The sequence below is a fragment of the Pseudochaenichthys georgianus genome, chromosome 20 (genome assembly GCF_902827115.2).
Source record: "Pseudochaenichthys georgianus chromosome 20, fPseGeo1.2, whole genome shotgun sequence".
Lineage (NCBI taxonomy): Eukaryota > Metazoa > Chordata > Actinopteri > Perciformes > Channichthyidae > Pseudochaenichthys > Pseudochaenichthys georgianus.
This window is the reverse complement of record NC_047522.1, coordinates 16,015,620-16,027,785: the sequence shown is the minus strand read 5'-3', so window position 1 is coordinate 16,027,785 and position 12,166 is coordinate 16,015,620. Positions and strand designations below refer to the sequence as shown.

The following is a 12,166-nucleotide window of genomic DNA, read 5'->3' as shown; positions in this document are numbered from 1 at the left end:
GCTGATGTCTTTCTTATTTTATAATGCATCCACATTACTCAGAAGATGTTTTCTAGATGCCAAGAAAAAAAAAGGCTAGGCTGAAACGCCAATTGAATAATTAGGATTATAAAGGAAAAGGACATACATTTAACTGTCAGTCATCATGACTCCATGACAGTTCTAAATATAGACAAAATATCTCAAAAATGACCTTTAAACATTAGCTTTTTAGCGCTGATGTGTGTGCTTTCACCTTGCTACAGGAAGCACGTTGGAGCCTGTGTACATCATGATAAAGAAGAAGATCCCAGTAAGATAGAGGCGCTGCAGATTGGGGTTGTCCTGCATCACCAGGTACAGAACGTTAGCCACCTTTTCCACCAGGATTGGGTCAAAGGTCAGGAGCAGCTGGAGTGGACAAAGAAATACATTGAGATAATCAACATGGAGTTCTATTCAATTAAGATACAACAAGTGGAAACGACAACATTGTCAAGATGAAAAAGAAAATGTGATTACTATGAAGATACCTGGACAATGTGAGGGAGGCAAGCATTGTCACTGATCATCCTCTTGATCTTAGGCAAAGGTCGGATAATGGCATTATCTTGGTCCCTGAGAAAAAAAACAGGTATAGTCACAGGTAAAAGTTCAAATAAAAAAATCAATAAGCAAACTAAAATACTACAATACCTAGTAGAATGCTATTGCTTTTTATGATACCATACAAGAGACATTTCCAAGAAGGAGAAGAGGTGTTTTCTAGATATACAACACCAAAAGAGTTGTCTGCCCTACCCACCTGCTGGGGTAGTACGAACACATGGTGATGAGCATGTTAAGGATAAGTGTAGCCAGGTCGGACTCGTTCATCACCGCCTGTCCGGTGGCCAGGAGGCACCACTTTAGCTGGGGGATGGCCTGCAGGGGGCGCCAGCCGTCCATCCCCTGAGCCCAGCAGCGTGTCTTCGCTGTCAGGACTCCTGTGCTCCAGAACTCCTGCATCTGGAGAAGTAAAACACACAAAAATACAGATGAGTATGGGGTGGTTTCTGTGAAAAAGTAACTGCTAAAGACCAATCAATTGAAAATAATATATCAATAACTGAAGAATGCAATGAATATATTTTTTAAGAGGGACATTTCTATCTATGCTTTATCATATTTTGCTACGCTGGTCTTAGCAGGAATTGAAATAACTCTTTTTTAGACTTGAAAACTTTAAGTTGTACTTTTTACAGAGAACATTTGAGAAATGCCTGTGCTTGACAGATGCCATACCTCCTCAAAACTGAATGGTCCCCTTCTTTCTTTGTCTGCGTTCCCAAAGTACCACTCTTTCTCACTCTCCCTCTTCATGTCTGGTGATGCCTCCAGAACGTTGCTCTGTGGAAATAAAAAACACCCTCAGTTTGACATGCCGCACAGATTAAATAAGTCTAGCGTCATGTGTAATTTACTGAATCAAAAGAGACATTACTTTCATATAATATCAGAAGCCATGTTTTTACCTGTAGGGGTACAGTAGCTCTGCTGGTATGCAGATGAGCCATGGTGAGCAGATCCACCAATATACGCACTCCATTTGAGTCCATCACCTCCTTCACATTTTTCTGCAGATCAAAAAATGAATTATTGATCAATCGATTGATCGAGAAATTTAAAGGTGGGTTGAATAAAAAGGCAATTAAAAAAAGGCCCTGTTGCTCTTAATAGCTTACCTTGTTCAGAATGAGTTTGTTGAGGAAGATGATGATTCTGTCTCTTTCCAGTTTGTCTGTGCACTATAACAACAAAAGTGTATTTTAGATTTGCGGATTCATTCAAAGACATTTAACAAATCAGTTCTTGCTGTTCCAGTTTGCACTTACTCGGTCCAGCATGCCCACAATGTATTTAGTGTCTGTGAAGGGGCCGATCTCCTCAAAGCACTTCGCGTAGACTATAGCGAGCGCCTGCAGGCACAGGCACTTCATCGATACTTTGGGTGTGAGCAGAAAGCGGTGGTAGAGTTCATTGAAGAACTCATATCTGAGAACAAAGAGAGGGAGACGCATGAATCATCTATCTGGATTCTGAACTGACTGAAAATAATAGTGCAGTAGGTTGTTGTTTTGTAGTCTTACGATCTCTTGATGGCATTTGATTCGTCATTTTCATCCTCCTCAAGCAGCAGACGCAGGTAATAATCCCCGATCTTTATCTCATCTGAAAGGCACTCGTATTTCACCTGCACATAAAAACATATAATGTGAGCAAAGTGTGTCTTTATATGTATTCGTTTTAGAAATAACACTGTCTTTCTCTGTGGGATTCAAGTATCACTGGTGGGGGCTAAAACTCTAGTGTGTTAAAGATATTATTGGTTATAATCAAATCATTGCCCAGGCAACAGCGAGTCAAAGATCCCATCTGAGCACAAACCTCAAACTCCTGGTGGTTCCAGGAGATGACGGTGGCACTGCCGAGCTCACGGTCCACGCTGAAGGAGCGCATCTCCCCCTCCAGAGCGTCCCGCAGCTCCTCTCTCGTCCTCAGGTTCCAGATGAGGTTAGACCGTGCGTGGTCCTGCTGGAATCTTGAGAAGAGACATTTAGATTTGGAAGGCTCAAAGGCCAAAGAAAGTGCACCCAAGCCAAACAGGTGTAAAGTGAAAATAAAGAAGATGCGGCAACACCGTTTTGGAAGGCTCTTTAGCACAGAGGCAAATCCCTAATTACATGGACTCTGCACTCTTGAGTATAATACAATCAGGACGCGCACCACAAAAGTTATCCAGACAATGGGGTCTCAACAAAGCTGGATTAAGGCTTGATGTCTTTATCGGGACATGTTGTACCTGTAGTAGAAAAGCTCCCAGTTGACTTCAATCTTTATCCTCTGGCGTCTCTTCCTCAGGATGACAGGCTTTTGGTTTGGGTTCTGAAATCAAAAGTAAAGACTGAAGCTTAAGGAGCCGTGTCAAGTCAGTCCATCATTCTCAATAGCATTCAAAATGTGTCATTTTTAAATAATAGTATGACAGAGTAGTGATGCTAAGATGGCAACAATATGAGCAAAAGGTTAAACAATGATACCAACAATGAGATGAATGGGGAGACAAATGTAACAAACATGTTGTAGAGAATGGAGAAAAGGTATTAGAAACAATACGACATAAAACCCCCAAAAAAAACAATGATATCAACGAACCAACATAGAAGGATATAAAAGATTAAAAAAACAAAGTGGGATCCCAAAACTGGGTGTGCTCTGTAATTCTTACTGGGCGAGACGGTTATGATAAGGTTTCTCATAGAGCTCAGCTGTTAACTTCAAGCATTGCAACTTCTAATTGCCTTATTATTTATTATTAGCAGCATTTCTCTTTTGTGCCAGAAGGCAAGAAGGCAAGAAGGCCAATTTCCTGCACAATCAAATATGGTGTGAGCAGTGTAATATACTGTATGGTCACTTCCAAAGGTGATACAGTATGCCTGGCAAAGTTCCTTACATTTATAATAGCAACACTCATGTCTCAACGAAGAGAGGGACGAGTGTCTCTTTTAGTTGAGACAAAGTAAATGATAGGTACTCTGAACGTGTCCTATATCGACATTGACATATTCAGATGTGTGATTTTATTGTCTAGTTTATAATGCGTTAATAACTTCATAGTTGTTTACATCTATTTAAAGACTTGTACAAATTCCTTGTAAATGATAATAGGTCATCGCCCGGCTGAATTTAAAAACACACCCAATGTGTCACTTGAAGATGGAAAAATGGCTTGGTCAAGAGAAAGAAGATGGAAAAACACAGCATGGATCCCATTGGTCAGTCCTACTTACCAGGTTATTTCTGTCCTGCTGCATTGTCATTGACAGCAGAGAAACAAGGGGAGGGGAGGGGAGGGGAGATACAACACAGAGAGGTTATTGTTCCTCGGATCAAACAGAGATCAATAGTAACAAAAGTGTTACAGGTCACTGGAATACATCATACAAAGAGATTGACATACATATACATTATAAAACCATTCAGATTTATTAACTGATGATGCTAAAAGATTCATATTTTTTTCAAGACTAGCTTTATGATTTGCTAACAACAAATATGTGATGCAAACATTGATCGTGATTTGGCAAAATTCAGTGAAAGCAAGCCAATCATATTCTGTAGTTGATCAGCCAATAAGAGTCACTCAAAACAAAAGTTGAAGAAAGGAAGCTCGGTGACATTCAGATGAAGCAAGTTTGGGGGTTATAGCTTTTTTTTTTTTTTAAGTAAAAGCTAATTTTCACTTTTGTTAAAACTTCAATGAGCAGGCGGTATTAGTCCATGGTTTTAGTAAACAGTTGTAATGAAACCTCAACCCACCCACAACTTTCTGTAAACATGACCAACAGAGGTTCAATCTGAAAAGCCTTACATCGACTATTTGCAACTTTCCTAACAGAGGTTTTTTTAAAAGAAGGGTGACCATAGAGTTTAAATGCCACATGGTCATGCAGCTTTGTTACAGCTTAGGGCAATTTATTATCAAGAAAAAAATGAAAACAAACTTATGAATAACTCTGGACATGGATTTCCACAGCCTTTAATACATATGGTTTCAAGTTTTATTATTATTGATTTAATTTAAATACCTGAACAACAAAACACATAAACGTTTTAGTCATGCTGCAAAAACGTTGCTAAACAGCAGGTTTTCATTGACCTTGCACTTTCCCATGTTGCCGCTAGTTAGCAGAAAGTGCATAATGGCCCACAAACAATCCTGCTATCCTGATCTGCATGACATTTTGATATAGTTTTAATAGATGTGATTTATTCATTCGAAATTATGTCAAAAAAATAAATAATAAAATGTCTTGAAATCTTAAGACTTGGATTGTTTGATACCAATAAAACAATCAGAGTATTTTAAGTTTAATAAATTCAACTTTTACGGATCTGTGGGAACCCTGTCACATTCAGACATTCCTGTGATAGAAAGTCTTAGCTAAAGAAAACAATTATGTTAAACATGTATGAAAAATGTGCACAAGCATTTTGAACAGCAGATATGCTGTTGAAGAAATATCAAACGTGATTATATCATGACAAAGCAGTTTCCGAAAGGTCAGGCCGCATCAGAGCAGGCACCTCTCTGCATGCAAAATAACAGCGGCAGCTCTGAAAAGTGAGTTATTTAGTTTGCCTCTGGATACGGCAGCACTGTCTCAGCATCAGCCGAAAGGAGTATCAGTTAAAGACATCTGAGCAGAAACATCAGCAGCAGCGTGTCTTTTAGAAATCAGGGAAATCAGCCCCTTCCCGATTTTGCAAACTAAAATATATCCTCACCTCCTTCTGAGCGATGCCCATCTTATCTCTCCAGTGCATAAACACTATGTCAGCTTTCTCCTTGGCAAACTTCTCCACCTCTTTGGCTGCTTTGCCGGCTAGCCGCTGCCAGTCGGGCACCTTGTTTCGATTTAGCTGGTCCTGTGAGAAAGAAAGAAAAAAAACAACATTAAGAGAGGGCAAATACTTTATAATTGAGCCGTATATTCACACTGCAAAAATGTAAGAACGGGATGTGTTTATTCAGATACCGTGGCAATTTTCAAGTTATCACGGATGTGCATCCTGTCCATATCTTTTTCTGGGACGGGGTCAGAACTGTCGAGGTAAGCCAGCAGGCCTGTTGGCTGAGAGCACACAAGAAAAAGCAAAATGGGTTAACACTTAAACAAGAGAAAATCATTGGCTTACATTCTGGTACTTTGCCTGTATCACTGTTTGTAGCTTACCAGTATTCTTTTAAGCAGGTTCATGGCAACAGAGTTTTCTGCCGTCCAAAGTCCCACCAGGTGACGACTCAACTGCCTGAGGAAGAAAAGAATAGAAGAAGCTGATTTATTTTGCTATGTTTTTCTAGAAGAAAAATATTTGCTGTACATGGAGAGAATTATTAAACTATTATTAAACTATCTACAATAACCAACAGATACAAAATGACTTAATAATAGTGCGAGAGTGTTTGGAATCTATTGAGGTTGGACCTGTTTGTAAGCATCCGCTGGTCAGCGCTGATAGTGAACAGAGAATTGTGCAGATGCCTTGGAAGAGCCCCTTCACTCAGAGCCAGGTCCTGCATCTTGCTGGCTATTTCCTTGTCTCCTTCCTACGTATAACAAACACAGGTTGGTAATCATCTCAAAGCATGAACACATAAAAACATTCAGGTTCAAAATGATATATTTGTCCACCAAACACACAGAAAGTCTTACCTCAATAATGGCCTTCATCACCAGGCCTGCTCCCTTCACTATCGCCATAGAGGGATGCTAGAGATAAGGACAACACAATTGACCACACGGGCATCTACTGAATTTATATCAGTCATATTACAGTTAGGGCAGAAGGGTTTTTATTCACACAAGTCAACTACCTGGAATAGTTTGAACAACGTGCGTCCATCAGAGGCAACCATCTCCAGCAGCATGTCGAACTGCTGCCCCTCGGTGGTCTCGCTGTAGGGGGCGCACAGGGCAAATGTTAAGAAGTCCAGTAAGGAGCTGATGACCAGAGCTCCTGTTCCATGGTCCTGAAAAAAAAGAATTAAAAAAAGAAACAAGGGTTAATATTTTGCATATAAGAAATTAGAAGCTTTATGAAACTGCACTTAATGACTTTTGGTACCATTTTGTATCTAGCTTTCAGACAGTAAAAAGAACAGTACCACATTAGTGATGAACTTTTCCAGAAGGTTCTCCAGGAACTTCTTGGAGGACAGCAGAGAGGCTTTGTTCAGCTGCTCCTGCCTCAGGTCATAGTCATCGTGCATCGGCTGCAGAAACATGAACGAGAATGTCTCAGGCGAACAGTGCGATGAAAGAAAAGCGGCCGATATGGGCTGTGCGTTTGCAGTTGTCTGATGGCTAGATATTCAGGTTATACTTACACACATGAGGGCACAGAGCATGTCGACAGCAGCATGCGTCACACCGTTGTTGTTCCTTTTTAAAGCTTTTACTGTTTTTACTCCCAATTTCTCTCTGAACCTGGAACACACATACATGCATTCAGGGATTTACTAACAGCACTAAAAGTAGGTATACAGAAACACAAGTGAACATAAAAACATACAAATACGGTGTCATTTAAAAGAGGTCTGGCGTTGGATACACAAATAATTCATTGCTTCAGAAGTAGTTTGCTGCGTCAGATCTTCTATTTAACTGTTAAGTGTAGCAATATAAAAGAGAGGATTTCCTCTCAAAAATAAATCATTTATGTTTTTAAGTGATCTGTGTCTTGTGCTTTTTAAGGGAAACACCAAGCTACTCTAGCAATGAATCTTTCTGGAAAACCAATTCTCATTTTCCTCACAGGAACAAATAATAAACAGTAAATACAGTTCCTCTCATACATCTCAGTGACCCAGAAAGACGTCAGGGTTCTCAGATTGTGATGTACGGAAATCTAAAAAGATAGAATGGGCAAAGCAGATACTGGGAACGAAATGGACGAAGTATGAGATGTCGAAAGAGGAAGGTCAAGACAAATAGCGGCAGACAGCTCGACTACTGAGCACAGGGAAGTGACATAACCTCTTGTCTGAAGTGCCTGTCTAGAAGCGTGCGATGAAAGCAGATCAAAGATAAAAGAGGCTGATCGACAGACAGCTGGGAAAGACGTTGGAAAAGAACAAGAAGGATAAGTAACAGAGACAGGCAAAAGGGCAGACTGAGATGTATGGATTCATATTTACGTTGCATCTGTGACTCCAGACCCTTGACCAGACCTTGGAATGACAGAGCATGCCTGTTACCAGCAGCTCAACAGAAAAATGCACTTTAAAGAAATAACCGCAGGTGAAGAGTGACAACGGCTGCATTCTTACTTGGGAAGCTGGGTGAAGGCCTGGAAGCCGGCCTTGGAGGCCACCAGGCGGCGGATGGCCTGGAATTGGCTCTCCAGCTCGGCGTTCACCGTGGGCAGCTCCATCTCCTGGGATAAAAGAGCCAGGATAGCGTTGCTGATGAGCTTCTCTTTGTTCTCAGAGAAAAGACCCTGGAGAGAGAATAAACAGTTTAGTGTGGATCCTACTTATAGTTAAACATAAATCACTTTAATTAAATACACTCACATCTTGGGTTACTGCATGCAGCACTCCACTGTAGGATATGTTGGCGTTGAATCTATACACTGCATCTGCAAAGATCCCATCTGAAAGAGATATGGGGGATAGAACAATTCAAAAAAGAATAAAGACTAAGAGCCTCTGCGAAAAACTGTAAGCACCAGGTAAACCCTGTTTATGACCCATGTACTAGCATTTTATACAAGTAACAATCTCATTTTATACATTTGTAAAGACACAAACAACAGTGAAACTCCGTATATTATCCAAGTTGTAAGCGTTCTGATGGCGTTTCCATAATACTCCAAAACTATTTTAGGCGTATATAACCATCTTGATTTAAAAATGTTCTGCTGCACCATAAAAATGTTGCTTGTGGTTTACAAAAAGAGCAATGACGTACGTTCTTTCTTAGAACAGATGTAACATTTTTTACTGCAGACTGAAAATACCTTCAAAACAACAGTTGCCATTTTTAGACAACCTTCTGGGTTTTTCAGAGGTCGCTGGGTATTTGTTTTAAAAGAAATATATATATATCTGTGAGTCAAATGTTATGGAAATAGTTGAGGCAGGCACAGCAGTGCTTCAAAGTACATGCTAATAATGCTGATGTTTATCATCATTAGCTTCTCAATACAAAGAACACACGAGTAGCCTAAAGGGTTTGTCATTAACATTTGGTCTACTACTTGCACCTTATGAAGGTAATTCAAATGAATGAGTCTCATGAGAATAAGGGCTCAGACTCACTCGGAGGTGCTGCCAGGAATTTGAGATGCAAACTCTCCACCTCCTCGTCCACGGGCATGCTCAGTAGGCCCCATCTCTGCCCTCGCTGCGTGGGGGCCATCTTGACGCACACGTCCCGGTTGCCTGATGCGCGGACTCCATCAAGCAGGCTGGCTAAGAGGGAGTCCCTACAGACGCAAATACAAATAGACTCAGCTAAATGCATTATAAATGATCCTGTGTGATGGAGGACGAGCAGTGAGCACACGATAAGAAAGATATAGTTGCTATGCAGCACACACAGAAGCATATTACTCATTTTGTAAATAAGGAGAAACGTTTTAACAAATGCTCAGGGCCCATTGCGTCACTACATACATAAAGACAGGTGTATACTTCTGCGTACCTTTCTGTGGAGGAAAACTTTCTGATCTGACCTCGGATGAATTCCACTGTAAACACCTGAGGGTTGTCTACGTCACAGATGAGAGCAAACACCTGAAGGGGGAGAAAAAAGGTGGGAGAGTTTACTCGTTTCACACAGACCCAAGTGCTTTCATCCCAGCTGTTAACTTGATGTACTTCATACATAATGAATCAAAGGCAAGCAGTTCAATTTATCTTCACAGGAGTGCAACGAGACGGGACAAAATGCTAAGTGTAAACATTTCACCCTGAAATGTTAACGATTGGTGTTGCTTTCGTTTCCTAGTGCTCACCTCTCCAAAGGGTTTGATGGTGACTATGTTGTAGGAAGCCGGGTCTCTCTCCACTAGACAAGTCTCTGTCAGGGCCAGGATGCGCTTAACAGGCTCCTAATGGAGGACATCGTCAAACTTAAAAAACATATTGAATGTTGCTTCAACAAAGGAAATTATATAGATCCTATCAACTTTCCTTGCCAATGATTGCATCTAATTCATCAAAGCATTAGGCACCACAAAGCATCAGTTGATGACCAAAGGAACATTCATACTACATTGGAAGTAAACACAGCATGACTTATTTGCTTCTGTGTCATTATGCAAGGAGTGAATTCGCAGAGGAAAGAAACCAGAGAATGGTTCAAAGCTAAAACCTTTCAGAGCTTTATTTGACGCATTTACTACTCAAATTTAGATTGAGTTTTGAAAAGGTCCATAAATGTGTTGATAAGATTAAATAAAAATGAAGTTGTCTTGGTGTGTCTCATATAAAACAAGAATTTTAAACGGCTGTCAAGTGGACCAAATAGCTAGCTATTGATCTTGTGTCATCCTGGACCCCCCCCCATACAGCACTATGAGGTAAAGGCAGAAGCAGGATGTTCTAACCCGGTGTCGAGGGGTGATCTTCTGCACCACGAACTCGGCCAGTGAAGTGATGCTCTCGTCCGAGCTGTACTTCCCCAACCTGTCCGTCACAAAGTCCTCGAACGTCAACGCCTCCTTCCTCAGTCGTAGGGTCATTCCAATGAAGTTCCCAGCATGCTCGATGGCGCAGCGGATGATGTCATCCCGTTGCTCGGAGGCAAAAAGATGCTGAGAGGAAGGGGGAAAGGAAATATGAAGACAACATTCACACTTAAGCATACACACTGAGGAACCCTATGAATGCATACCAGCCTGCTGAAGCCTCCATAAATGATGCAGAACCCCCCCTGGTAGTCAGAGAGCTCCACGAAGCCCTCCACATTACGATAGTCGTAGGAACACAGCACCCGATTGGTTTGCGGGTCGATCTGGTCGATGCCCCCCGGTGTCACCTCTAAACTCACTGCCTTCCGTGTGTCACTCCAGTGGTGCTTGTAGCAGTTGTACCGCTGTGAGAAGTCACACATGGTAAATAACATTTATTTGGGGGTCAAGACATACGGAAATGTTTTATTTTATTTGATAGATTACAGAACTTACCCTGCCAGTTATTTTTCCCTCTGAAAACTCTGTTCTGAATCTCTGTGAGTAAGAAACACAAAGAAATAGAAGGCATTAGGTTTAAGTGCCTATTTACACAGCATGCTCTTATATCATCCCTGTTGTACTTATGTTTAATTTCCCTGCAGGGAAAATAAATCCCATCGTCCCTTCTGTTTCAGCACAATGAGCCTTTTTCTTTACAGCATCAAAACTAATCTGCTGATTCACATTTATGATAAAACCCAACAGGGAGTCCTGTGATGTGCAAGCATTGCATTCCAAAACAGTGTATAATACATTTATTTTAGACAGTACAGCAAAATGTGCAGCTGAAACACTAAAACACTAAACAGCTGTGGATCAGCCACATAACACCCCTGCTGAGACCCTTTTAATAGATATGTGCATGCCGTTTGCTTGGTCATTGTGACTGAAGGCAGTGAAGTAATAAGTGTTTGTCCTCACCAGAGCTTCGGTGAGCAGCTCTGTCCGGTGCTCCGTTGAGAACTTCAGCGTTTCAGACTTCTTGCCGCTGCCTTTGCGGAATGTAAGGTTGAACTCTGTTCCCTGGCCTTTCCCTACAGGGCCGATGCCACAGATGTCCCCGTAAGGCCACTGGTAAAACAGACAGCAACAACACAGAGATAAACATGTTAATATAGACACACATACAGTACACAGGCAGATTCAACATGTATAAAAAGTACACAAACGTTTCATTATATCACATGTCATTTGTTAGACGCTTTTATCCAAAGCGACTTACATACATTCAGTTCTGTGGACAATCCCCACAGGAGCAATTTGAGGTGAAGTGTCTCGCCCAGGGACACAACGACATGCTGACTGCAGTGGGACTCGAACTTGCTATCCCCCGATTCGAAGTCCAGCACACTATCCACTGAGCCACAGCGTTTCACAAATGCTTTATAAAACGTTATATGTTCTGTAAGGGGACGTATTAGGTTTACATTCATGTATTTCTTTATAACTTCTCCCCTATGCACCGATAAGTGAAATCTGTTGTACGAACAGATAATGAATAACAGAATACCAAATCCAATCTCTTTATAGGAACAGTGATATTTGCTGACAAATACTGTTCATTATTAAAAAACAATCCAATCTCTTGTGTCTATAATAAAACCCTTATCAAATACTGCTTTTCAAAGATAAACAGGGTCATTTTTTTTATGTTTTAGTTTATTACGTATGGTTAGGTCATGGTAGTGCACAAAGAAAAAGTATTTACAATCAAAATAAACACTATGTACACATGTTATGACCATTATTAGCAAGGAGAAGAAAATATTTGTATTTGGCCTGCTCATATATTCCCTTACAAAAAGCACTTAGTGTAGTAATTCTTTTAAAACAACAATGACGCGTGAACGGGTGATTCAGGATTTGCTGTTCAGCCATTTTCTTGACTGCGGGGGTTGTG

At 40.9% G+C, this 12,166-nt stretch overlaps 1 protein-coding gene across 3 annotated transcripts in view; it reads right to left on the bottom strand.

The window, feature by feature from the left end:
- LOC117465517 (dnaJ homolog subfamily C member 13-like) overlaps positions 1-12,166 on the bottom strand; it is a 29,509-nt gene that overhangs the window by 8,162 nt on the left and 9,181 nt on the right. For 2 of the 3 annotated variants that reach the window (XM_034108347.2, XM_034108349.2), the window contains exons 4-32: positions 11,188-11,337; positions 10,720-10,761; positions 10,428-10,628; positions 10,141-10,347; positions 9,547-9,642; positions 9,234-9,325; positions 8,849-9,015; positions 8,102-8,181; positions 7,856-8,025; positions 7,724-7,756; positions 6,914-7,013; positions 6,692-6,799; positions 6,401-6,556; positions 6,240-6,296; positions 6,012-6,133; positions 5,760-5,835; positions 5,562-5,657; positions 5,311-5,451; positions 3,813-3,830; positions 2,822-2,904; positions 2,407-2,560; positions 2,109-2,212; positions 1,854-2,013; positions 1,704-1,766; positions 1,494-1,595; positions 1,264-1,368; positions 785-987; positions 513-597; positions 236-390 (exon numbers count right to left, since the gene is read on the bottom strand). In XM_034108347.2, the coding sequence (XP_033964238.1) occupies positions 236-390; positions 513-597; positions 785-987; positions 1,264-1,368; positions 1,494-1,595; positions 1,704-1,766; positions 1,854-2,013; positions 2,109-2,212; positions 2,407-2,560; positions 2,822-2,904; positions 3,813-3,830; positions 5,311-5,451; positions 5,562-5,657; positions 5,760-5,835; positions 6,012-6,133; positions 6,240-6,296; positions 6,401-6,556; positions 6,692-6,799; positions 6,914-7,013; positions 7,724-7,756; positions 7,856-8,025; positions 8,102-8,181; positions 8,849-9,015; positions 9,234-9,325; positions 9,547-9,642; positions 10,141-10,347; positions 10,428-10,628; positions 10,720-10,761; positions 11,188-11,337 (3,326 nt within the window). The remainder of the gene's footprint in view (positions 1-235; positions 391-512; positions 598-784; positions 988-1,263; positions 1,369-1,493; positions 1,596-1,703; positions 1,767-1,853; positions 2,014-2,108; positions 2,213-2,406; positions 2,561-2,821; positions 2,905-3,812; positions 3,831-5,310; positions 5,452-5,561; positions 5,658-5,759; positions 5,836-6,011; positions 6,134-6,239; positions 6,297-6,400; positions 6,557-6,691; positions 6,800-6,913; positions 7,014-7,723; positions 7,757-7,855; positions 8,026-8,101; positions 8,182-8,848; positions 9,016-9,233; positions 9,326-9,546; positions 9,643-10,140; positions 10,348-10,427; positions 10,629-10,719; positions 10,762-11,187; positions 11,338-12,166) is intronic. The other variant, XM_034108348.2, reaches the window with a different exon arrangement.